At 36.4% G+C, this 26,822-nt stretch overlaps 1 protein-coding gene across 1 annotated transcript in view; it reads left to right on the forward strand.

The window, feature by feature from the left end:
• The window catches only part of SHOC1 (shortage in chiasmata 1), a 93,214-nt gene that overhangs the window by 35,532 nt on the left and 30,860 nt on the right, over window positions 1-26,822 (forward strand). The window contains exons 14-21 of the mRNA XM_057725100.1: window positions 553-647; window positions 2,481-2,723; window positions 8,649-9,068; window positions 11,925-12,053; window positions 13,018-13,194; window positions 16,771-16,875; window positions 20,577-20,755; window positions 24,702-24,774. Of these exons, the coding sequence (XP_057581083.1) occupies window positions 553-647; window positions 2,481-2,723; window positions 8,649-9,068; window positions 11,925-12,053; window positions 13,018-13,194; window positions 16,771-16,875; window positions 20,577-20,755; window positions 24,702-24,774 (1,421 nt within the window). The remainder of the gene's footprint in view (window positions 1-552; window positions 648-2,480; window positions 2,724-8,648; window positions 9,069-11,924; window positions 12,054-13,017; window positions 13,195-16,770; window positions 16,876-20,576; window positions 20,756-24,701; window positions 24,775-26,822) is intronic.

Here is a 26,822-nt window from a genome sequence, read left to right on the forward strand (position 1 = left end):
AGAAGGACAAATATTGTATGCTAACTCACATATACGGAATCTAAAAATGGTACTGATGAACTCAGTGACAAGAACAAGGATGCAGATACAGAGAATGGACTGGAGAACTCGAGGTATGGGAGGGGGCGGGGGGTGAAGGGGAAACTGAGACGAAGCGAGAGAGTAGCACAGACATATATATACTACCAACTGTAAAATAGATAGCCAGTGGGAAGTTGTTGTATAACAAAGGGAGTCCAACTCGAGGATGGAAGATGCCTTAGAGGACTGGGGCGGGGGGGGGGGACTCGAGGGGGGGAGTCAAGGAAGGGAGGGAATTCGGGGATATGTGTATAAAAACAGATGATTGAACTCGGTGTACCCCCAAAAAAATTAAAAAAAAAAAATTTGGTCTATGGAACTCTTTACTTCAGTTCACACATTTATAAAACAGAGTTCATTTTTGACATGCTTTCAAGTGTAGAAAATACTTAGAAAAATACCTTTCTTAAAATTGTATTATGCAAAAAGACAATATAGTTAATATATTAAACTTCAGCTCTTCTTTTTCAGTAGTTTGCTTACTGCTGAAGAATCAGCTAACAAATACTGTATGGTGTGTCAATCCGAAAGCTACAGAAACTCTTTGAACCCATTTTTGCTTAGAGGTAAAGATTAATTGATTTTGAATGCTAAATAGAAAGTATAGATGAAAAGGTACAATCAATAGAAATATATTGTTACAATCGCTAATTATTAGAGAAATGTAAATCAAAACTACAATGAAGTATCACCTCACACCAGTCAGAATGGCCATCATCAAAAAGTCTGCAACAATAAATGCTGGAGAAGGTGTGGAGAAAAGGGAACCCGCCTACACTGTTGGTGGGAATATAAATTGGTGTAGCCACTATGCATAACAGTATGGAGGTTCCTTAAAAAACTAAAAATAGAGCTACCATATGATCCTGCAATCCCACTCCTGGGCAGACCTTCAGAGAAAACCATAATTTGAAAAGGTACATGCACCCCAATATTCATTGCAACACTATTTACAATAGCCAAGACATGGAAGCAACCTAAATGTCCATTGACAGATGAATGGATAAAGAAAATGTAGTAGAGATGGCCCTGGCAGTCCAGTAGTTAAGACTCTGCGCTTCCAATGCAGAGGGTGTGGGTTGGATCCCCGGTCAGGGAACTAAGATCCCACATGCCTCACTAAGACCCCACATGCCTGCGTGGCCAAAAAAAAGAATATATAAACACACACACACACACATATACACGAATGGAATATTACTCAGCCATAAAAAAGAATGAAATAATACCATTTGCAGCAACATGGATAAACTAGAGATTATCATACTAAGTGAAGTAAGTCAGACAGAGAAGGACAAATATCATATGATATCATTTATATGTGGAATCTAAAAGAAAAAAAAAAAAAGAACTTATTTCCAAAACAGAAAGAGACTCACAGACACAGAAAACAAACCAAAGCGGAAAGGTTGTAGGGGGAAGGATAAATTAGGAGGCTGGGATTAACATATACACACTACTGTGTATAAAATGATAACCAAAAAAAAAAAGATAACCAACAAGGACCTACTGTACAGCACAGGGAACAGTACTCAATATTATTAATAACCTATAAGGTAAAAGAATCTGAAAAAGAATACACATATATATGTATATATGTGTGTGTGTGTGTGTGTGTGTGTGTGTATAAAACTGAATTGCTGTGCTGTTCACCTGAAACCTACATGATATTGTAAATAAATTACACTTTAATAAAAAATTTTTTAAAAACAAAAAAAAAGAAACAAAGAAATATATTGTTATATTATTATTTTCAATTATTATTAGTGAAAGCACTGTCATTATAAAAAGCATAGTTCCAAAATTAGGATTTCAAAATTTGTAATCCTAATTTTGGGTTGATGCTTATAATGCAGATAATAATATAAAGTAGTTATGCTACTTCATTTCCTCCATACAATATTCTCTGTCCCAACTTAGGCTAAAAAGTAATGAAACAGAAAATTCTGTGCCACAGTATTTAAAATAATAGTCATCATAAAATCTGATAAAATATCTCTTCTTGTTTAGGCTCATTATAATGAATTAGAATTTCTGATTTAATAAATCTTACATTAATTCTTCAAAATATTATCAAACATATTAATTTAATAATTACTAAAATGTTCAAACAAAATAATAGTTTCACCTCCTACTAAATAGTAGAATAATTTTAATTTCATGATATTTCCATAGATTGAAATAAACCTTTACGTGACTTCTATTGTTATAATACTTTGGACTTTTACAAATATTAGCATCTTGAAGATGAAATACTAGGTGTGTTTTTTTTTCTCACTTGTAAAAATCTACTTTATAAGAAGTTTCTGGTGTAGTTCTTTTTATTATGTTTTTTTCACCTTTTTTGCCCTGTGGACTGTTTCTCATATTTGTTTTTTGGTTTGTTATGGTTTTTTAAGCGTCAAGAACTGAAGAGCCCAACAGTCAATATTCAGTTACAGATTTGAAAAAGATATTTTCTATTGAAGAAGAAAGACTTGTGGTTAATCCTGTAAGTGCAGAGTGGTGGAAACAAGCAGGACTAAATCTGATTGTGACGGAAACTTTGGAACATCTGAGTACATATTTGTATCATAATGTTCTATCTACTGATGATACTAAACTGGAGACATTTTTGCCTACGAGTGTGCTTCAGTTAGAATGTAAGTATATGATAGTAAATATCACTTGTGTAAACATTTTCAGAATGAGGAAATGTTAGATACTGGCTTTCCACTAGGTGATTGGGACAATAAAACTAAATTCCAGCATTCAATATAGCTCTGGCTCTGCCAGAATTTATAATTTTGAGCTTCACTAAACCCCATTTTCTTCCTTGAAAAAATAAGGAAGTTTGACTAGCTAATCCTTAAAAATCTCTTTTTGTTCTAAAATTTTATAGTCTCAGCTTTAAATTTCTAGCCATTTTCAAGTAAAGTGACTTTGTTTCCTTTTATAAATGATTAATTTCTAGCCCATTTGCTGTTTACATCAACCTAGATACGAACCAGCACTGTTATTTTTCAACCTGACAGCTGAGCTTTAAGTGTTTAATGTCTAGTAATCTCTCTTCAGCCATAGAAAATCTTCCTTTGTTACCAAAAAATTTACTCACTAAGCGTTTTTCACTTATACAATTTAAGAAGACAAAAATGTCTTTTGAGTTAATTTTTTTCTTTTTCTAGTATTTTATTTAGAGTTTATATCTATGTTCTCCCAAGTTCTTTGAGCATACTTATGACCATTACCTTGAACACTGTGTTAGGTAGATTGCTTATCCTCACTTCACTTAGTTCTTCTTCCGGGGGTTTATCTTGTTCCTTCATTTGGAACATAGTCCTCTGTCCCCTCATTTTTCCTAACTCACAGTTTTTATTTCTTTTTTTTAAAATTAATTAATTAATTAATTTATTGGCTGTGTTGGGTCTTCATTCCTGCAAATGGGCTTTCTCTAGCTGTGGTTAAGCAGGGGGGCTACTCTTCACTGCAGTGTGCAGGCTCCTCATTGTGGTGGCTTCTCTTGTTTGCCAAGCACGGGCTCTAGGCATGCCAGCTTCAGTAGTTGCAGCACATGGGCTCAATAGTTGTGGTTCACAGGCTCTAGAGCACAGGCTCAATAGTTGTGGTGCACAGGCTTAGTTGCTCTGTGGCACGTGGGATCTTCCTGGAGCAGGGACTGAACTCATGTATCCTGCATTGGCAGGTGGATTCTTAACCACTGGCCATCTAGGAAGTCCCTACAGTTTTTATTTCTATGTGTGTATTAGGTTGGTTATACTTCCCAATCTTGGAGAAGCAGTCTTTTGTAGATGTCATATGTGTCCTAGCAGCACACTCCCCTCTGGCCACCACAGCTATATGCACTAGGCGTGCCTCCTTTGTGGGCTGTGTAGGCACTTCTGTTGTGGCAGACTGACTAATGTGAGTGGTCTGGTAGGTGTGGCTGGCCCCTTGTCCTGTTGGTTGCCAAGCCCTGCCCTTGTATGGAGGCTGCTGGCCAGTAGTGGGTGGGGCTGAGTCACAAGGTGGTTGGTTACTGTTGGCCAATTCATGGGCAGAGCCAGGTCCCAGGGTGGCTGGTTGAAGAGCTGGGGGTCCCAGATCTAGTGTCAGCCTGCTGGTAGGCGGGGTGGGTTTTTGACATGGCTAGCTGTGGGGTGGGGGTGTCCTGAAGCTGCTGTCAGCCAGCTGATGGGTAGGGTCAGACCCTGAGGTGGCTGGCTGAGGGGCCCAAAGTGTCCCAGAGCTGATGTTAGCCTACTGGTGGGTGGTGGGGGGGCTCAGGGGATCCAGGGCTAGGGCTGGCCCACTGGTAGGTGGAGACAGGTGCTGGGGTCTCTGGCTACAGGGTCCTGGGATGTCATAGCTGGTATTGGTCTGTTGGTGGGCAGGGCTGAGGTCTAGGAGATGTGGGGGCTGTTGTCCAGCCGCTGGTGGGCAGGAATGGGTCCTGGGCCTACTGGTGGGCAGGACCACATCCCAGGGTGGCTGGGGGTTCAGGGCTGGGGTGGGGGGCTGCTTGTGGATGGGGCTGTGTCCCCACACAGCTAGCTGGTTGACCTGAGGCATCCCAGTACTAGTGCCGACAGGCTGGTGGGTGGGGCCGGTCCCGCTAATAAGCTAGAGGGAGGATTCCAAGTGGCACTTGCCAGCACCAGAATCCATGTGGAAGAACAAGCTGCCCCAAAATGGCTATTGCCAATATCTGTGTCCCCAGAGTGAGTTCCAATTGCTGCCTGCCTTTTCAGGAATCTCTCCAAGATTAGCTGGTGGGTCTGATTCAGGCTCCTTTCTGCCCTGGGTCTCAGAGTGAGTGAGATTTTGTGTGCCTCCTTTAAGAGTGGAGACTATTTCCTGCTCTCCTGCTCTCCCAAAAGTAAAGCCCCTGTGGTCTTCAAAGTCAAATGTTCTGGGGGCTCGTCCTCCTGGTGCATGACCCCAGTCATGGAAGCCTGATGTGAAGCTCAGACCCCTTGCTCTTTGGAGAGAACCTCTGCAATTTACCTCAATTATTATCCTCCCATTTGTAGGTAACCCACCCAGTGTGTGTGTTGCGGGGGGGATCCTACAAATGGAAGGATAATTATTGAGGTGTCAATTACACCCTGTCTCTGCCCCTCCTATCTGTCTGGTTGTGGTTTCTTCTTTATATCTTTAGTTGTTGAAGATCTTTTCAGCTAGTCTTCTGGTCTTTCTCATCAATAGTTGCTCTGCAAATAGTTGTACTAATTTTGGTGGGCCCATGGGAGGAGAGCTCAGGGTGTTCCTGCTCTACCATCTTGGCCACTCCCCCTCCTCTTTTGAGTTATATTGGTTGCTATATATGCCATTATAGTAAATGGAACATACTTAGACTCAATTATACCTTTTTGAAGTGTGTATTTTTTAAATATGTATTGTTTTAAAGTCAGTTTGTGCAATAGTTAATAAATTTAGCTCTTAAAGAAGTTGGGGAAGTTTACTTTTAGTTTATTACAGAGTAAATAAACATATTTAAAAGCAAATTTTAGACATTATTGTGTATGTTGGAAGACTGCTCTAAGGAGATAGGAATTGGGGTGAGAATTGTTATCAACAAGGGATGTTTCAAAGACAGAAGACAGAGGGCTTTGGATGTGGTAGAAAAGAGGATAAACAGACTATGTCAAGCAAATGCACACCAGTCTATCCTAAGACCCAGATGGTTACCCCTGATATAAGAAGAATTTTTAAAGAGATGGGGTCAGATTGTGAGACAAAGAAAAGAGAGAAGATTTTATGGGGTCTTCCAATATCCATAATAATGTATTAAATCTATAAAGCTACATATAATCTTTATTATGGTAAGTAACTATTTTGAGGTTAAAATGAAACATATAATTCATCTTATTATCTAGTAGAATTACGAATCCTGAAGTTTCATTCTGAAGTTTAAAAAGCAATAACTTTATCCGGAGCCCATGGCCACGTTGTCAGGATAGGGGTGGTTAAAGAGAGTAGTAGAAGAAAATAGTCAGAAAAGTGAAATAGTAAACAGTTCCTATTTACCTACTAAACACTCCAGAATATCTCTAGAAAATATCTCAGAGGTTGCAAATTGGTAGCACTCAGATCCTATTCAGCCCACTTACTATTGACCCAAATGGTGTTTTAATTAGTTATCAACGTTTAAAATTTGGAGGGTTGTGTGAAAGTGATCTGTATTTTGAAATTGTCTTTAAAATTCCAAAAATCAGACTCAGATTCTCACATGGCAACAATTGGTTAGGGCTGGTAGCAGCTCACCATTTAGACAGACCATGCACCCTCCAGTTCACTGTGGCTCCCAGCACTCACAAATTGGGTCCAGGTGTTAGTATTTAGCACTACCCTTGCACTTTTGTCTTATATTTAGTATAGTTAAAAGAAAAGTAAAATGTTTCCTATACCAGTATCTCTAATGAAAGCAAAAGCAAAAAAAAAATTTATAGACCATATCTTGGAAGAAAAAAAATCTGTCTTCCCAAAGATTATGATTTAAGCACTGGCCCTATACTTCACTCATTTACATTATTTAGCTGGCCTATAAAACACTTACATTTTTTTCAAATAAACTTTGAGGTATAATTTCCATTTAATAAAATGCACTTGTTCTAACTGTACAGTTTAATGTGTTTTGACACATGTATTTATATACCATGAAACTATCACCACAATTAAGATATAAAATATTTCTATCACGAAAATGTTCCCTTGTGCTCTGTTGCATTCTGTAGTGATCCTCCTTCTATCCCACCCCTCTCCCCGACCAACCTTCACCCCTGACTTAGGTAACCACTGGTCTACTTTCTGTCACTATATGTTAGTTTCCCTTGTTCTGGAATTTCATTTATGGAATCATACAGTATGAACTCTTTTGTGTTTGACTTCTTCTACTCAGAATAAGATTTTTGAGATTCACTCATGATGTTGTGTGTATCACTAGTTCATTTCTTTTTATTACTGAGGAGTTTTTCACTATATAGATGTACCAAGGTCTGTATATCAACTCTCCTGGATTTTTTCTAGTTTTTTACTATTATGAATAAAACTGCTATGAATATTCTTGTAGAAGCCTTTTTATGGACATTTGGTATCATTTCTCTTCAGTGAATATCTAGGAGTATAACTGTTGGGTTTTGTGGTAGATGTGTGTTTAACTCTTTAAGAAACTGCTTTTCTTCCAAAGTGGTTGCTCCATTTTACATTTACACCAACAAGGTGTGAGAGTTTCAGTTACTCTATATCCTTGCCAACTCCTGGCATTGAAAATCTTAAATTTTAGCCATTCTGATGGGTGTGTTGTGGTATCTTATTGTGGTTTTAGTTTGTATTTTTCTGATAATTAATGATAATGAGCATCTTTTTACAAGCTCACTGGCTATATTTACATCTTCTTTTTTAAAAAAATATCTAATAGCTTTATAGACATGTAATTCACATACCATACAATTCAACCATTTAAAGTATATACTTCTCTGTGAATATACTAAAAACCATTGAATTACCATTAAAGTTAGTATAGCCACAGAGAGGTATCATCACCACAATCAATTTTAGGACATTTTAATCATTCCTCAAAAGGAATCTTGTACCCATTAGCAGTCACTTCCATTCTTTGTCTTTATAGGTTTGTTTATTCTGGATGTTCCATAGAAATGGAATCATACAATATGTGGTCTTCTGTGACTGACTTCTTTTATTTAGCATGTTTTCAAGATTCATCCATATTGCAGCATGTGCATATCTTATATGAAGTATTGATCAAATATTTTGTCAAATTTTTAATTGGCTTTCTTTTCAAATATTGTTATAAGAGTTCTTTATATATTTTGGATACAGCCTTTCTTTAAATAAATTTATTTATTTATTTATTTTATTGGCTGTGTTGGGTCTTTTTTGCTGTGCATGGGCTTTCTTTTAGTTGCAGTGAGTGGGGGCTACTCCTCGTTGTGGTGTGCGGGCTCCTCATTGCCGTGGCTTCTCTTGTTGTGCAGCACCAGCTCTAGGCACGGGGGCTTCAGTAGTTGCAGCACATGGGCTCAATAGTTGTGGCTCATGGGCTCTAAAGCGCAGGCTCAATAGTTGTGGCACATGGGCCTAGTTGCTCTGTGGCATGTGGGATCTTCCTGGAGCAGGCATCGAACCCGTGTTCCCTGCATTAGCAGGCGGATTCTCAACCACTGCGCCACCTAGGAAGCCCTGGATACAGTCTTTTTTAAAGTATTTGTATTACAAGTATTTTCTTCTGGTCTGTGGCTTGCTTGGTACATAAGTTTTTGACCCTTAGAATAACTGTAGGTATGATAGCGCCAAGGCTATGACTTGCTGTAAGCCTATAGGCAATAGGCTGGAGTTCTTTCTTTGTTCAGTAACCTTAGATCCAGTAGTAGGAAAAGACATGCTGAATTTTTATCTTTTAAAAAATTAATTTATTCAGACCAAGAATTGATTTTAAAAGCAGTAAATAAAGTACTCATAAGGATCAAATTATATTAATAAGAACCCAGAACTAAAGGTTATCTTAATACCCTAGTAGAATACTCATTTAGGCATGAAAGTCATTGGATATTTTCGTTTTCTGTTTTCAGCATGGCTAGAACATAAAAGTTGTTCCTCACCTATTGTACTTATTAATGAGAAATCTACGAACGATCATTTATCACCATCACAAAAGACTCCATCTCTGGCAAAAGAAGTACCAGACTTGTGTTTTTCTGATGAATATTTTACTATTAAAAGACCAAGAAAAGAAGAAAAACCAAAGAATGACCTAGAACTAGGTTATAAAATAATCCAAAATAAAGAAAATAAAGATTACTTGGAACTCGATAGCACAGTACCATCTACTGAATCTTCTTCTTCTTCAAAAATTGAAAAACCATCTTTTAAACATGGTAAAAAATCGGAGAATAATTTGGACCTTTTGAGTGACTTTATTATGCTGCGAAATAAGTATAAGACTTGCACTTCAAAGAAGGTTGAAGTCACAGACAATGATGGAAAAGATGGTGGGTAATTTAGTAATATTTTGGTATAGGTATGATAGCTTCAAGGACTTAGTGTATAATTTATTATAGAAGGTAAAGAAATAAACGTCTTCAGATAAAACACATTATTCGTCAGTCAAAGAAAGAGTCATTGATTCATGACATTTATTGTATATGGAGATAGATATGGGATATACAGACACAGAGGTAGATATGTATTTTCCAAAAAATTTAGAAGGGCGTTTGAACTTGTAAGAAAAGCCACTATTTGTAAAAACTCTCTTTGTACAACTTGGTTATACAGATTCATAATATTTCTAACTTTTGCTGATCATTCTGCCATTCTTTTTTCTCTTTTAGCTCACAGTTCTATCTCCATATTCTAGCTTACACTTTAGCGTGTACTTAAGAACTTTTTACCCGTTTGATTGCTTATTACTCTTTTTAACTTTATCAAAGAGTTTCTGTTTGAGTTTGTTACTGTTTTACATTCATTACTTATAAACATATCGAAGTAGCATAATGTGTCATATCATTTCACTTCTGGTAAAAAAAATTCTAGAATTCTAGTATTCTAGAATGTGTTTGATATAGGTTACCTAAATGAAATAAGTACAAAAGTATTTATTTGTGAAAGTTAGAATATACTTAGGTCTTACTGTCCTATGTATTGATACTGTTTAATGTACAAAAGGTCTTACTCTTGAATAAACTATCAAATAAGACAAGTAAAATATATACCAAAAATTAGTTTGAGAGTCCAGTGAGCTTGCTAACTAAACACCAGAATTGAGCAGAGTACTTACCCAGCCCCAGACTATGCCGGACTGGGCTAGGTTTCCCTGTGGTTGGAGAGCTGCTTGGGAAAGAGTCACGACAGAGAAAAGTGAAAAAGAATGCTTGTTCCTTATGTGCAGCATGATATGACAGCCTTTTATAGATCTATTTAAAGTTATATTACTTTGTCAATCAGTGCATTTTCACAATGAAAAATTCAACAAAAATGCAGAAAAGTATTTAAAGATCTCATAATTTTGTGACCCTTTCTGTTTATATATATATATATGCCATAAAGTTTCTTTTTTAAGTAATTGTTTGACCACGTTATAACTTACCTTCTTAGGTAACAATTCTACGTGTAGCAGATCTTTCTAACCAATTTGTACCATAATTCAGAGCATAATTTCTACATAAGAGAATGAGCAAAATATAAAGAACTCTTATGAGTGTGATACATAAATAGGAATTTTTTAAAGATTTGTTGTTTTCAGGTTTGTTAATGTTTTCAGATTCTATTCATATGAAAAAAAAAGGAAACCAATCCAAAATTAGCACTGACATCCTTTTCTGATTGTCATTCTTGTGATGATGTCTTGTAACAGGGTATGTTGACAACAGAAAATGAGAGAAAGCAACAAGAAAGGAGAAAAAGATAAAAAGAATGTTTTCTTATTTAAAAAGTTAGCCATTAATTAAACAATTAAAGGAATACTGATGTTAGGTGGGAATGCTTCTGTACTCCTGATGTTTCCTCAATTAGTATTATGTTCCTGGCCTCTTTCTCCTTTAATGTGCTCTCCCCAGAGGAACTGGAATTAATTATCTGTATTGTAAATTTGAAAAGGAATACATTGGGCATAAGCTTGCAGGAATGAGCTGCCCCACAACTAACAGGCATTCTCCTCTGCTTCTCTGTGTCATGAATCTTTCCCAGGCAGCTCCCCAACCATGCAGAATCCTGACCCAGTACAGTATAGTCTGGGGCAGGGTAAGTAACTCTAATTTTGGTGTTTAATTAACAAACTCTTTTGACTCTCAAACTAAGCTCCTTTCTCCAACTTAGTTTTTATTAGTAAGAGAGGTAATATTTTGGAATATATTTTACTTCTTGTCATTTTATAGTTGATGCAGGGGTGAGAAAGAATGTTACAACTTATTAGGCCCCCTCAAAAACTCCAATAATTAGTATTATTTAATCATAGCTATTTAAATTATTTATAGTTAATAAAACGTATACTTGAAAATAATAACAAGCTAGATCAGGATATCTTACAGTATTATTTTTTACTGTGTATTCAAAGCTCATAGAGTAAAATGTTTCAAGATGGTAATGTGTTTCTAAAATTATCTTGTAATCATATTATTAATGGACAACATTGCAATCTAGTTAATATAGCTCTAATTATAAATAAATTATATATACATATTTTTTTAATCTGCTGCAATACTTACAAAAGAAGGATGAAAACTACAGTTATTGAACACTTTGTGCCAGGCACTAAATCACAGATTAGAGATAAACATGATACTGTCACTGACCTTGAGAAGCTTACAGTGTAATACAGTGGACCAGACATGCAAATAATTTCAGTACAATGTTGTCAGTGCCAGGAGAGTATGCAGAGTGCTGAGGAAACAAAAAGGAGGGGCTCTTTGCTGGCCTGGAAGTAGAATGGGCAGTTATATAAAGCTTCTTATAGACAATGTCTGAGAGCTAAAGGGTAAGTAGTAAGAAACGATGTTATTAAGGAAGGATGGAGGCAGGTAGGGTTTGGGGCATAAGAGAGGATTAGTAGCAGAGAAAGGGTCTGTGGACAGTCACAGAGAAATGAAGTAGAACAGTCTGTGCCTTTTAAGTGTCAGGAGCCATCCTTGGTGTTTATAACACTTAGCAACAGTATTTGATCTGATGCCGAAGTTCTTTTCTTTATTACCATTCAGCTTCCTACCTAGCACAATGTTAGGTCCATTGACCTGAAGAGTTGTTCAATTTAATACTGATGCATTTCAAAGAATTTAATAATTGTGATCATATTACACGAAAGCATTTTAATCAACATTGTTTCCCTGAACAATGCAAATTAATATTTTTATTAGAACTTCAAGACAAAGAAGAACATTCTTTGACTCTTCAAGAAGAAAGTCCTATTGTTGGTACTAATAAAACCCTGCAGAAAGCAAATCAGGAAAGGAGAACAGATAATGTCATCGAAATTCAAGCATCAGGTATGCATTATACTTTTAAAATGCATTCAAATTAAGTAAATTTGAAAGCCCTTTCCTGGGTATCTAGGACAAACCTTATTTTCCATGTAATATTCTCCACTTGTTTCAGATATTCCTTCATTCTAGTCCTACTTTCAAGTTATTTCCAAACTTGGAATGCCTAGTCACTGCCTCTGCCCCTCCCCATTGCCTGACTCCAGTCCATTAAATGTTATTTCTTCTTCATTTAAACTGCTGCTTCCCAACATTCGTCAGAGAAGAGCAAACTGCAACTCCTCAGATTCTTCCCAGTCTGCAAAAATGAACTGTTAATGGTTGCTCTATTTGTTCTCTTACCCACCCTCTGGGTGGTGTAAATAAGTTATTATTGATTCCTATACTGATTAAAATCATTTGTTCTGCTGTGAAGAAAAATACTCTTTACATCGACTCCTAAAGAACAGCCTGCTTAAGAATATTATGCTCATTATTAAAATCAATAAGGAAATATGACACTAGTTCTTGAGTATCTTTTCATTCTTTTGGTTACATTTTACTTATGAACTTTAGATAATAATGCAAATCTTTAAATACTGATATTCTAGTGAAAACTAGAAACAATTTGTCATTGTTATAAATGTGTTCAGCTTAAGGCTGTAAGCTGATAGTGGAGGGAAAAGAAAAAAAGTATGTGATTCTCTTCCTCACACTTGCCGTACCAAATTAGTCACTGAATAAATCCTTTCTGATAAGATAGCCATAAAATTATGCTAATTCTACAGAGGGTTTTTTTTAATTTTATTTTTACTAGTTTTTTTAATAATAAATATCCTAAAATAAGCCTCTATACCATCTCATGATTTTCAACTCAGAAGAGAATTTGGATAGAGTTCAGGTTTCCATGAAGTAACATGTGTAATTGATTTGTCAAAAAGAATATACCATCCTTACAAAAACACTGCCTTTAATGCTTTTATTTTTGCAGATAGCCAGTGCCAAGCATTCTGTCTCCTAGAAGCAGCAGCTTCTCCTATTTTAAAAAAACTTGTATGCCTCTGTACTCTTCCTGCTGCTAACTGGGAATTTGGCACTGTCATTTTTGACCAAACAAGGTTCCTCTTAAAAGAACAAGAAAAAGTAATAAGTGATGCTATTCACCAAGGTAAGTGCAAGTAAATGTCACATTATTTAAAAGGATATAAATTTATGGATTATAAGAAAATGCAGAAATTAGTTATAGATGGAGGCGTAACTGTAATTCAGCATGTGGCACCCACAAGCGAATGCTGGAAGATCAGCTAAGCAAGGAGGAAAAGGTAAGAAATACAAGTACCCCCTGCTTTTCATGTTTGCTTTATGCCACTTTGATTTTATGAAAAACCTACATTAACATCTGTTTTCAGTAACTTAAAGAAATCAAAGAGGATTTTTATGTTTATGAAAAAAGGTATTTGCTTCTTCTTTACTCCATTTTAGCTTACAAAAGGTTTCATAGGAATGCTCTATTTTCAGATAGTGGGGGAAACCTATATCATCTGGCATTGTTTCTCAGTAAAGCTCCTAGTTGACATGTATATTACTTGACAATTCCTATTGCAAAAATAAAATTAACCTTACTGTTGTTAGCATCTGAACCACTTAGTTCCCTCCCAAAATTGGTGGGGGGAGGTCAAAAAGTAAATTGATTAAAGTCAATCCTGGATTTTTGCTTCTGGCCAAAATGGAATCCAACAGGGATTGGATTTACCCTCCTTCCAGAAGTAACAACAATAACCAAACAAAAAGACAAAGACAAAATAGATGAAACGAGTTTAAGACCCTAAACATCAGGCAATGAAGCACAATGATTCCTGAGAGATGGGAAGCAAGTAAGGTGAACCCTACCATTGCCCTAGCTTGCTGCCTTGAAGGAATTGCCAGGCTGTGGCACGGAGAGAGGTACCAGAGACAGAGCTCAGTGGACAATCTGAGTTGAAGCAGCAGAGCTAAGAGTCCAGGGAGACCAGGGCAGCTAAAGTTCAAAGGATAGAAGGTTAGAGAGCAGAGAGCTGCACAGGAGAGTCCTGCAAATCTGCAGAGTCTCCCTCAAGTATTCAGCAGAGTACTGATCAAAGAGTATATGTGAGGACAATAAGCCAAAACATAGAAACAACCTAAATGCCCATTGACAGATGAATGGATAAAGAAGATATGGTACATATATACAATGGAATACTACTCAGCCATAAAAAAGAATGAAATAATGCCATTTGCAGCAACATGCATGGACCTAGAGATTACCACAGTAAGTAAAGTTAGTCAGAAAGGGAAAGACAAACACCATATAATATCATTTATATGTGGAATCTAAAATATAGCACAAACGAACTTATCTACGAAACAAAAACAGACTCAGACACAGAGAACAGACTTGTGGTTGCCAAAGGGGTGGGGTGGGGGAGGGATGGATTGGGAATTTGGTATTAGCAGATGCAAACTATAATATAGAGAATGGATAAACAATAAGGTCGTACTGTGTAGTACAGAGAACTATATTCAATGTCCTATGATAAATCATAACGAAAAAAAACAGCCATCTCAAAAGAAAAAAAAGTATATGTGAGGAAACTAAACTACCCGAGGTTGAGAAACAAATGATCTGAAATGATTAGAGGGAAAAGTACTCTGCATTCACACGGGGCAGGAAATAATATCTGTTCCCACCAGCCAGACTAGAAAAACTCATAATTCATGGAGTATTGATTACCGCACTTAGGGAAGTCTTGCCTCAGTAGTGGGGAATAATTATCTCTAGACTTAGCACTGCTCTGGACTCCCCTAAAAATCATAAAAGCAAGACCCAAAGTTATCCAACTATTTCCAAGGAACTTAACTACATCCCAGAACAAAGCTTAAAAGTATTTATATGAATACAAAAATATCTAGCACCAACAAGGTAAAATTCACGATATTTGACATCTAATCAAGATTATCAAGCATAACAAGAGGCAGGAAAACACCACCCATAAGGAGAATAATCAATCAAAACAAACTCAGAGCTGACAAAGATGTTAGCATTAGCAGAGAAGGACACTGAAACTTATTATAACTGTATTCCATACATTCAAGCTAGAGACATAAAAAAGACACAAATCATAGTTCTAGAGAATAAACTATAATGCATGAGATGAAAAACATACTGGATGGAGTCAATGGCAGATTCAATACTGCAGAAGAAAAGACTGGTTAACTTGTAAGCATAGCAATAGAAACTATCTAAAATAAAACTCAGGTGAATAGAAGAATAAAAAACAAAAGATCATCAGTGGGCTGTGAAACAACTTCAAACAGCCTTACATACTAGCATTAGAGTTCTCAAAGGAAAGGCAAAAGGGGCTAAAGGGGTAAAATATTTGAAGAAATAATGACTGAAATCTTTCCAAACTTAATGAAAACTGCAAACCCACAGATCCAAGAAACTCAATGAACTCTAAGCCCAAGAAGCATAATAAAGCTATACCAAGGCATATAATAATCAAATTGCTCAAAACCAGTGATAAAGAGAAAATTGTAAGGGCAGCCAGAGGGTTAAAAATATATGCTGCAAAAGAGAAACAATGATAAGGTTGATGTCAGATTTCTTGTCAGAAATAGTGCAAGTGAAAAGAGTGGAGAAACATCTTTAAAATCCTGAAAGACAAAACCACCAACCTAGTTTTCTACACTAGGCAAAAAATATATTACAAAAACAAAGGTAAAATAGAGATGTTTTCTGACATACAAAAGCTGAAAGAATTCATCAGTTGCAGACCTGCACTATAAGAAATGTTAAAGAAATGTTCTCCGAAAGACGGAAGGAAAATTATATCAAATCTGGTTTCTCTGCTCTCTTCTCTTCCCTTCCTAGTCATGATCAACTTGTTTACACAAGTCCTTCCAGGGGCTGAATATACTACCCACAACTGGTTCTTCTGTTGCTCCTTGATTCCCAGTGACCACTGATTATTTGCTTTGATCTTCATTGATTAAATCAGTAATTTTCAAACTTTTCAGCAGAAATCTTTGTTCCGATAAGTATTTCATGGCACCACACTATATAAAACAGAGAAAAGTAGAGCTTCTCTGGTTAAATTGGGCTTAGAATCCTGTCTTCTCGGCCCCACTTTTGCATGCAATAAAATCCAATCTTTCAATAAGTTCTGGAACTACATGGAACATATTAATTAGATAGTTGCCTTGTCCCTCTAAGTACCTCTCTTGTTTGAGTCATATCTTTAGACAAATACTCCCAGGTATCCACCTCCATTTCAAGGTATTGCTTTACGTTATGATCCTCCACCTTTGTCTAAACCAGTTGGCAAGTTATGAGTTTAATTTTCTTCTTGTTTCATAACTGGGAATCATTGTCCTTCTTCCCACCCAGAGTAGAAATAATTGAATGTTCTTTGGAAGCGACAAAGCATGATCTCTAAGGTTAGCTGTGTGGGTTGGAATGCCAGCTCCATCATTTATTCACAAACTGATCTTTGGCAATTACTTAACCTCATTAAGACTGTTTTCTCATCCATAAAATGAAGATCATAGTAAACTTGTCTGATAGGGTTATTGTTATAGAAATAAATGAAATAAACAGATTTATACAGCTTGGCACATAGTAAGCACTCAGTAATAAAGCTTATCTATTATTGTTAAGCATTCTGATGTATATTCTAAAATTCTAATGTATATTCTGTTTTTAAATATGTTTTTGCTTACCTAGGTAAAAATGATGAAAGAGAAATGACATTCAAGTATGCTGCTCTCTTACACCTTTTGGTAACGATTAGAGATGTCCTTTTAACATGTAGCTTGGACATGGCATTGGGTTGGTGTGAAAATTTTTTATTTCCCCTTTTCTTCCTACTGATATATTTCAATGAAATAATGTTTACTTTTCTGAAAAAGATGCACTTTGTAAGAAACTATGTAGCTTCTTTTTCTTCTGCATTAAACATTATATGTATTTTGACATAATTATAGTGGAATATATATTTATTCTGCATATATTCATTAAAAGAAATTTTCTGTAACAACTATCTTCACTGAGAAAAATAGGTTTAGAATTCTCTGTTCTAGGCCTGAATTACAGACTCCTAATGGCCTTAACAGATCTGATTGTGTAATCATTATCATGCACTGCTTTTTAATGTAAGAGGACACTTTGCCATATACATTTTAGGTCCTCATTGAATATTTGTGGCTTTGAATCTTTGCTTGGTAAAATATAGCTAAATTATTAGTAGTAAAATATTTTGCAATTTCTTTCTTAGTTGTGCCTGTAAATTAGGATATGAATTACTTGAGTATTAAAAATCAAACTACTTTGGATGTATTGAAAATTTTAAAGATTTTGGAAATTTTTTCTGAACTATTAAAGTCCTTAAAATATCTGTCCTACTACATTACTGCTTTAGGCCCCTTATTGCAGGGGTCTAAAGACTTGTTTAGTAATGGTGTATTTATAGGATTATGTTTTATAATTTAAAATTTCTAGAACCCATTATATACAAAGTGAAAATAATTTTTCTCTGATCTATGACCCAGATATTTTCTCTTATCTATGATGCAGATAAATATTATTTCTCTAATCCAAAGTTTTGATAAGTATTGGGCAGCGGTGAGTTACAATTGTACTCCCTCTGCATCACTGGGAGTTGTAATATTTGGCCAAGTATTGTATTAGTATTATCTGGCCAGGTATTATAACTAAGTTTCAGCTACCTTTAGAAAGTCCAACATGGTGCTTTTCCTTTCTTCTCCAGTTAAAGCATTTGAGTGTTGATGCTGCATCAAGTTGTCTTATCTCCATTCCCAAACAACTATAGCCCCAGTTTACAGAAACTGGAACTAGTATAATGGTGTAGTGTCACATGCTTTTCTGTTTAGTCATCTGTCTTCATTATACTTTTCAGCTTCCATAGAAGATCATCAGTCCTGGGACTTCCCTAGTGGCACAGTGGTTAATGCAGGGGACAAGGGTTTGATCCCTGGGCGGGAAAGATCTCACATGCTGTGGAACAACTAAGCCCGTGTGCCACAGCTACTGAGCCCATGAGCCACAACTACTGAAGCCCATGCACCCTAGAGCCCATGCTCCGCAACAAGAGAAGCCACTGCAATGAGGAGCCCTTGCACCACAACAGAGAGTAACCCCCACTTGCCACAACTAGAGAAAGCCCGTGTGCAGCAACGAAGACCCAAAGCAGCCAAAAATGGATTAATTAATTAATTTTTTAAAAAAGAAGATTGTCAGTCCTACCAACAGCTAGGCTAACTATTAAAGCGTAATAGTAAGGCAGAATATCAGAATCTAGAATATCTGGGCTCCCAGGGAGAGTACAGTTGTGAGTCACTCCTGCTCAATACTTATCAAAATCTTGAACTAGAGAAATAATATTTATAGAGGATTGCTTGAAATACATTCATCTTTAGGCACTCTGCATTTTACCCTAAGATTAAGTGAGACCATTGAGACCTATATAATTGTTTTTGTTCCTCAAAGAAATGCATTTACTAAATCCAACTTTGGCATTACTATTTGGCTACCTCGAGGAATACTTATAAAAGTAAAATCTTTGTTTGAAAAATGTAACTTCTTTTTTCCTTAATTAATTAATTAATTAATTTGCCTGCTTTGGGTCTTTGTTGCTGCACTCAGGCTTTCTCTAGTTGCAGACAGTTGGGGCTACTCTTCTTTGCCATGTGTGGGCTTCTTATTGCAGTGGCTTCTCTTGTTGTGGAGCACAGGCTGTAGGTGAGCAGGCTTCAGTAGTTATGGCACATGGACTCAGTAGTTGTGGCTCACGGGCTCTAGAGCACAGGTTCAGTAGTTGCAGTGCATGGGCTTAGTTGCTCCACGGCATGTGGGATCTTCCCAGACCAGGGCTCGAACCAGTGTCTCCTGCATTAGCAGGTGAATTCTTAACCACTGTACCACCACGGAAGTCCCGTAACTTCTTAAACCCTAGGTACCAAGCCATAATGAAAACCTTGCTGCCTTGGACGTTTCTAGTAGAAGGCTTTCTCAGTCCTCTAAACTTCTCAAAATCAAACAGCAAGTTAGGTTGCCCTCCTTTCTTTCTCTGTGAATAATGGCAGAGGAAGAAAAGTCCATGTGGGTCTGGCTGCCCACCCTGGACCCAGAATTCTGTATTTTCTCCCAGCTTCCAGTTCACTTCCTCTCCCAAGCTAGCAAGGTAATGAGCTTTAAGGTTAGAAGTATAGAGTTTCACTTCTGGGCTTTAACCCAGAAATAAATTCAGTATTGTGTAAAGGTTACTGGAGTCAAGATACATAGTAATGGCACAAAGGATGGTGACAGTTACCCTTTCAAGATGATTTTTTTTTAATAAGTAGGAGTTTGCCAAGTAAATAAAGCATAAAAGGGTATTGTAGGCAGAATTAAGAGCCCAGAAGAATGACTCAGTGGGTGTGTTGCAAACAGTTTCATGTGGCTAAATTGAAGAGTACAGGGTTGGAAAGCAATGAGAGCTAAGCCTGAAGAAGTAAGAAAGAGCCAAATCATGAAAAGGATTTTAAGCTACACAAAAACTACTATGTAAATGATAGGGAGTCATTGAAACAGGGAAGCTACTGGATTAGGTTTGTCTTTCAGAAGTTTACGTCTAATGGAGTGTGGAGAATCAGTGAGAAGTTCGGAGATTAGGAAGCAGAAAGAACATAAGTCGATCTCCAAATTGCCCATTATTCTAGCTGTATTAATATAAAATTAGAATTACTATGTACATAATATAAAAATATGAACATGAACATTAAATTTTTTGATTTATTATTGTATTTATTGCCCAAATATTCATTGAATACCTGATCTACATAAGTTACTATGCAAGGTGCTCTACTGCAGTAACTCACAAAATTCACTGTGCAGTAGAATCACTGGGAGAAATTTTAGACATAGGAATTGCTGGGACTCAATCTAGATTTCTTGAATATGAACCTTCAAGGAATAGGTCTCAAGATTCTATACTTAAAATTGTTCTTAGTGAGTCTGAATTTAAGCACTGCTATTTTAGTAGTTACATAAATTAATTATGTATAAATATCATGGATTACATCCTGAAGCTAACAGGCTAATGAGATTAAGTCATATACATAAATATCCAGAAATCAAGTGCAAAAGCTGTATCAATAACATACCAAGAAAATCTCAGTGAAATGCCTTACCACAGGACTTGCATGTAAGTGTAGATTCTAGGGTTTAGAAAGAAGGCAATAGCATTTATCAAGCCAGAAGGCAGGAAAGGATGGGTAATATTCAGAGATTATGTACACTTTAACCGGTTACATTGGTATTATGTAGCTTAAAAATAGATATTTGGTACATGTTTCTCAGCTTCACTTAATTTTAAGGTTTTCATTAGTTGATATCTTTGATTAAAATCAGAAAAGTAGTAAAAGGAAATTTAGTTGTCTCTGCTATGACTCTTATTTCCTTTTAGGTTTTTACCATGGAGTTTCTAAAAGAACAAAAGACATGCTTTTTTCCCCTACTTTTGTTTTTAACAGGATATTTGTCAAATGCAAAAGATATCTACAAAAGCATTTTAGGCTCCTATTTGGATGACATTTGGCGACAACTGGAGATTGTACAGTTTATTAGGGAAAAAAGGCCTGAAACCAACTACAAGATACAAGAATTGCAACGTCAGATACTAAATTGGATGCAAAGCGGACAGCAAATTAAGGTAAGTACTGAAATTGCAGATAACGGCAATCAGCTTATATAAGAATTGGATGTAAGATAAATTTTTTCATTTAATTTGAAATTATGAAATATTATCGTACATACCATTTGGTCCCTTGATAGTTTTCTCTTAAGTGAGTTAATAGGACCGAGTCAGATCCAGAGAAAGGATCATTTGCATCATTAATCATGTCTTGAATTTTTAAAATAATTTTTGTTATTCATAATTTTCTATGGATTGGTCCTTCAAATCTCAAAAATTTGGTTTTCTACTTGTAAGTTGATGAACATATACCCAACAATAGAACTACAATAATTAATTTTTAGATGTTGAGCCAGAATCTCATCTTATGTAATTCTAAAAAAAAAAAACACTTTGTTTATTCTTTGGATTATACTGGAAAATTTTGCCCACTCTACCTCAAGCATTGAAGAGAGTTTGCATAAAGATTTAAGAGAAAATATTTTAAAAAATCTTTTCAAGCAGAAAAGCATCTCAAAAGCTTTACACTAAATCTGGAAACAAACTTGGTCTTTTTCTCCTTTTTCCTCTCTGTCCCTACTATATCTTTATCCTCAACTCTATGGTTACTTGGGTAACTTGCTTAAGTCATTAAAACAAATTAAATCAATAAGTAAGAAATTTAAAATTGGGGAATGATGTCAGCATCATGGCAGGATGAGATGCTTTCTTTGTCTCTCCCCTTTAATCTACAACCAGGAACATACCCACAACTCAAAAAAGGGGCCTCTGCCCAACACACCAGGACACTGGAGAGTTCCACACATCTGTACATATAAAGGTGGGTGGAATGGAACACACAGAAGAGCCAGAACCAGGGGATCAGCATAGGTAGTGCCTGCAATTTTGGCTCCTGGGCTGCAGCAGCTGAAGCCATAGGTCCAGAGGACCCAGTAGCAGCAACGGTGGCATCACACATGACTCCACCTTCTCACTTGCAGTGGCACCCACAGGCACAGGTAACTGGGCAGCAGTGGCAGCAAGACCTATGACCCTGTCCCTCCAGCTGCAGAGGCACCCACAACTCTGGCACCCCACCCTCCATCTGCAGTGGGTGTGCCCAGAAACCCGAGGACAAGGCAAAGGTACACATGACCCCAGTTCCTCCTCCCGGCCTTCCCCTTCCCTTCCTCCTGCAGTGGCAGAGCCTGTGACTCAGGGGATCCCACATGAGGCCACCATCCTAGTACCCCAAGTAGTGACATCAACACCAGAAACAGCAAGGCACCAGCAACCCCAGAGGCACAAGCAGTGATAACAATTGCATTGGGTGACAGCTCTGACATAGACATTGGAGGGTAGAAAGTGCCAATACTCCAAAACAACCAGATGCCGTGCAGGTAAGAGAAACCAAAATCTTGTTCTATAGTGCCACCTACTGGAAATTAAGAGAAAGGTTTCTATATACAAAGGAGAAAAGAGAGTCTCTTCAATAAGTGGTGCTGGGAAAACTGGACAGCTACATGTAAAAGAATGAAATTAGAACGCTCCCTAACACCATACACAAAAATAAACTCAAAATGGATTAAAGACCTAAATGTTAGATCAGACACTGTAAAACTCTTAGAGGAAAACATAGGCAGAACACTCTTTGACATAAATCACAGCAAGATTTTTTTTGATCCACCTCCTAGAGTAATGGAAATAAAAACAAAAATAAACAAATGGGATCTAATTAAACTTAAAAGCTTTCACACAACAAAGGAAACCATAAATAAAACAAAAAGACAACCCTCAGAATGGGAGAAAATATTTGCAAATGAAGCAACTGACAAGGGATTAATCTCCAAAATATACAAACAGCTCATGCAGCTCAATACCAAAAAAATAGACAACCCAATCAAAAAATGGGCAGAAGATCTAAATAGACATTTCTCCAAAGAAGACAAACAGGTGGCCAAAAAGCACATGAAAAGATGTTTAACATCACATTATTAGAGAAATGCAAATCAAAACCACAATGAGGTATCACCTTACATCGGTCAGAATGGCTGTCATCAAAAAATCTACAGACAATAAATGCTGGAGAGGGTGTGTAGAAAAGGAAACCCTCTTACACTGTTGGTGGGAATATAAAATGGTATAGCCACTACAGAGAACAGTTTGTAGGTTCCTTAAAAAACTAAAAATACAATTACCATATGACCCAGCAATCCCACTCCCAGGCATATATCCAGAGAAAAGCATAATTCAAAAAGACACATGCACCCCAATGTTCATTGCAGCACTGTTTACAATAGCCAAGACATGGAAGCAGCCTAAATGTCCATCAACAGAGGAATGGATAAAGAATGTGGTACATATACACAATGGACTATTATTCAGCCATAAAAAAGAACAAAATAATGCCATCTGAAGTAGCAAATGGATGGACTTAGAGACTGTCATACTGAGTGAAGTAAGTCAGACACAGAAAGACAAATGTATGATATTGCTTATATGTGGAATCTTAAAAAAGGGTGTAGATGAACTCAGTTACAAAACAGAAGTGGAGTTATAGATGTAGAAAACAAACATGGTTAACAGGGAATAAGGAGGGAGGGATAAATTGGAAGATTGGTATTGACATATACACACTATTATATATAAAATAGATAACTAATAAGGACCTACTGTATAGCACAGGGAACTCTACTCAATACTCTGTGATGGCCTATATGGGAAAAAAATCTTTAAGAAGAGTGGATATGTGTATATGTATAACTGATTCACTTTGCTGTATACTTGAAACTAACACAACATTTTAAATGAACTACACCCCAATAAAAATTTAAGAGAAAGAAAGAAAGAAAGAAGAGAAAGAAAAAGAATAAAAGAGATGGTGTGGAGCGTAGCCAGGCCAAGAGTGTGATTTCTCTGGAATCCTCTGCCCCAGTCCCAGAGGATGCATTTAAGTTTAATGCAGGAAAATGACTGACAAATTACTAGGTCACCAAGTGTGAAATTTATATTTTTTGCTCCTTGTTTTCTCCCCATCCTATAATTGTATCGACCTAAACAGTAAAAATATTGCTATCATCTTCTTCATTGTGGCGCCTCTGAAAGGGAACTGCTGTGTCTCAGTAGATTTTTTTCCTGGATAAATATTTTCCTTGTGATAAATAAATCTCCTAACAGGGTATTATCTCTAAAAAAATAGAGAAAGGCTTCTAATATATAACTTGTTGGTTCATTAAAGTCAAGTAGAAAAAATTATTTTTACCTAAAGAAGAAAGATGTTCACTACTTCAAATGTGCCAGCTGAGGAACAACTTATCAAGCACCATGAAGAACTATAACAATACTGTATTACAAAAAGATAATAATTCACCAGAAGCCAAACTTAAAGTCATGGAATATTGCAGTCTAACTGAGAGAGAATTCAAAATAGCTGTCATGAAGAAACTCAACAAGCTACAAGAAAACTCAGAAAGGCAGTTCGATGAGCTCAGGAATAAAATTAATGAACAGAAGGAGTACTTTACCAAAGAGACTGAAACTAGAAAAGAACCAAACAGAAATTCTGAAGCTGAAGAACTCCACAAATGAGATGAAGAATGCATTAGAAAGCATTGGAAATAGAGCAGACTATATGGAAGAGAGAATTATTGAGCTCAAATTTAGAAATCTAGAAATGTCTGGGTTAAATTTAACACCTACAATACAGGCAGAGACAACTTATATATAGTCACCTATATTGGAATTCTTGAGGAATACTAAGAATGCCCTACCGCAAAATATTTTTCTCATTGATATTTGATCTTACCAAAATTTATTCGCTTGTGTTTAAGCACTTATATCTTTTGCAACATAAATATTTACTTTGCCACCTTATTGTCATTAGTGTCATGTAACCAACTGTCTGTTATTTTGTCACTGTAGTAAAAATATGAAAAAGAATAATCATTCAGATATACATGTATATAAAATTCTTATTTTTGATCAGGTGCTGATTATAATAAGAATGGATTCAGATGGTGAAAAACATTTACTCATTAAAATCCTTAGCAAAATAGAAGGTAGGGGGTTTTAAATTATATTTAATTTGATAACAAATGCTTGAACATTTTAAAATGTATTGATCTAACCAAGTTTTTAAGCAAGATATGGTTAACACACCATAAAACTCACACTTTAAAAATATGTAATTCAGTGGGATCTAATCGGTTTTTAAATCAACATGGACTATAAGTCTGCAATATAAATATACTACAGTGTACTTATATGTACATTATCATTGTTATTAATTATTATTACCAATTGACATCTTTTATTGTCTACTAGTTGCTAATAATACAGACTACTTACAACTCTATAAATATATTTTATTAACTTGATTTTTACAAATGAAGAAACTAAAATTCATAAAGGTGATGTATCATGCCAAAATCACAGGTAGTAAGAGAGGGAATCAGGATTTGAACCTAAGTCTCTCTTGTTCCGGGGTCATTTTTCAACTTTTCTACCCACTACTGTCCCCTCTTCCAACCCTTTTCACCTTGTGCTGTGGAACCCACTGCTGATATGTAAACTCTTCTCGTTCTTCACCTCCTTGTCTTAAGTGAAACCCAACTTTCCCTAGATGATAATGCTTCCCCTGTATCCTTTTCATACAGAAGCTGATAATTTTCTCTATATATATGTATAGGGATGAGAAGGACATTTCTTGCTTTCCATTATCCTTTCCAAAACTTTATTCCTCCATCCTTTAAGGCTATGCCACATTGCCAAGTCATTCTCTACTACCCCACAATCATCCATGGACAGTAGTTTTGCATCTGGCTCATGGTACTCTATTCCTAGTCCTGCCATTATCCTAGGTGGCTTTAATGTGAATGATTCATTCAACACCCTCATCTTGTAGTTTCACTGGCCTTCACAACAAATATGATATCAACCCCTTGGCTTTGCTATCTACCTTGTGAAAATGCAGAACTGTCCTACCTCCTAAACTTTAAACTCTAATAGATTATTCTCTGTCTACAGCTACCTCTAGCTCTCTCATGATCTTCAGCACTGTAGAGATTTATAAATTGTCAACTCCTTTTTTCATTTTTTTTTCCTTCGAGACTGGGTGATGGCCATCACTTTAATCAGTCTTGTCCTTTTATTGTACCTTCCATCTAAACTTCAACTGTGAATCAGTCAAGATTTAATCTCTCTGTTCCTACACTTGAGCTGCTGAACATTATTGGAGAAAATCAAATAGATTGGTACCACTACAAAATCAGGTTCTCCAAACTTATATGGACTTTTAATATTTCTTAATCTTTCTATACGTTCTTAGTTCCCACTCCTATCATACTAATGGCTGTACCATAGACCCCTGCCATGCTACTTATCTCCTCATTTTGAGAAGGGAATTATGACTTCTAATGTCCTTTAATCGAGTAATAATCCTCCTCAGTTTCATCTTCCCCACCATCTACAAACTAACCTTCATTTCTTCTATTCCTATATCTTTCCTCCTTTCTCTGTAGAGGAGGTGAACCTCCACCCTTCGAAAACCAATCTTTCACCTGTGGATACCATCTCTTCCTGCAGTCTCAAACACTTTGTTCCATCAGATATTTCCTGGCCAGCCTTCTTCTCTAATGACTGTTTCTCTTAATCTTTAAGTCTTCCAGTCTTAAAAATAAAATAAAATACCACCCTCAACCTGTGTCACGCTTTACTTACTATTTCTCTTTGCTCTATAAACTTCATCTGTTGCCATCTCCCAAAATATTTCTTTGCTCTAACCCTACCAAACTGTTTATCATGCTGTTTCCTATCTCCATGCCTTTACACTTCCTGCTCCTGCTGTCATAATGCTCCTCTCTCTTCTTTAGGAAGCTAACTCCTACACATCCTTTAAAAGTTAATTAAAACATTTGTTTAGGAAATGTTTCCTCTCCACTCTCAGGGTATTATATGCATCCTTCTAAGGCAATCTTACCATACTGGGCTATAATAACTGATTCTCTTGTCTGTTTTCCTTACTAAAATTTCAGCTTCTGGAGGATAATGACCATGCCCTGATTTGTATTTCCAGCACCCCCAAAAATGCCTGGATCATGGCACCTCA

This window comes from Hippopotamus amphibius, chromosome 2 (genome assembly GCF_030028045.1).
Source record: "Hippopotamus amphibius kiboko isolate mHipAmp2 chromosome 2, mHipAmp2.hap2, whole genome shotgun sequence".
Lineage (NCBI taxonomy): Eukaryota > Metazoa > Chordata > Mammalia > Artiodactyla > Hippopotamidae > Hippopotamus > Hippopotamus amphibius.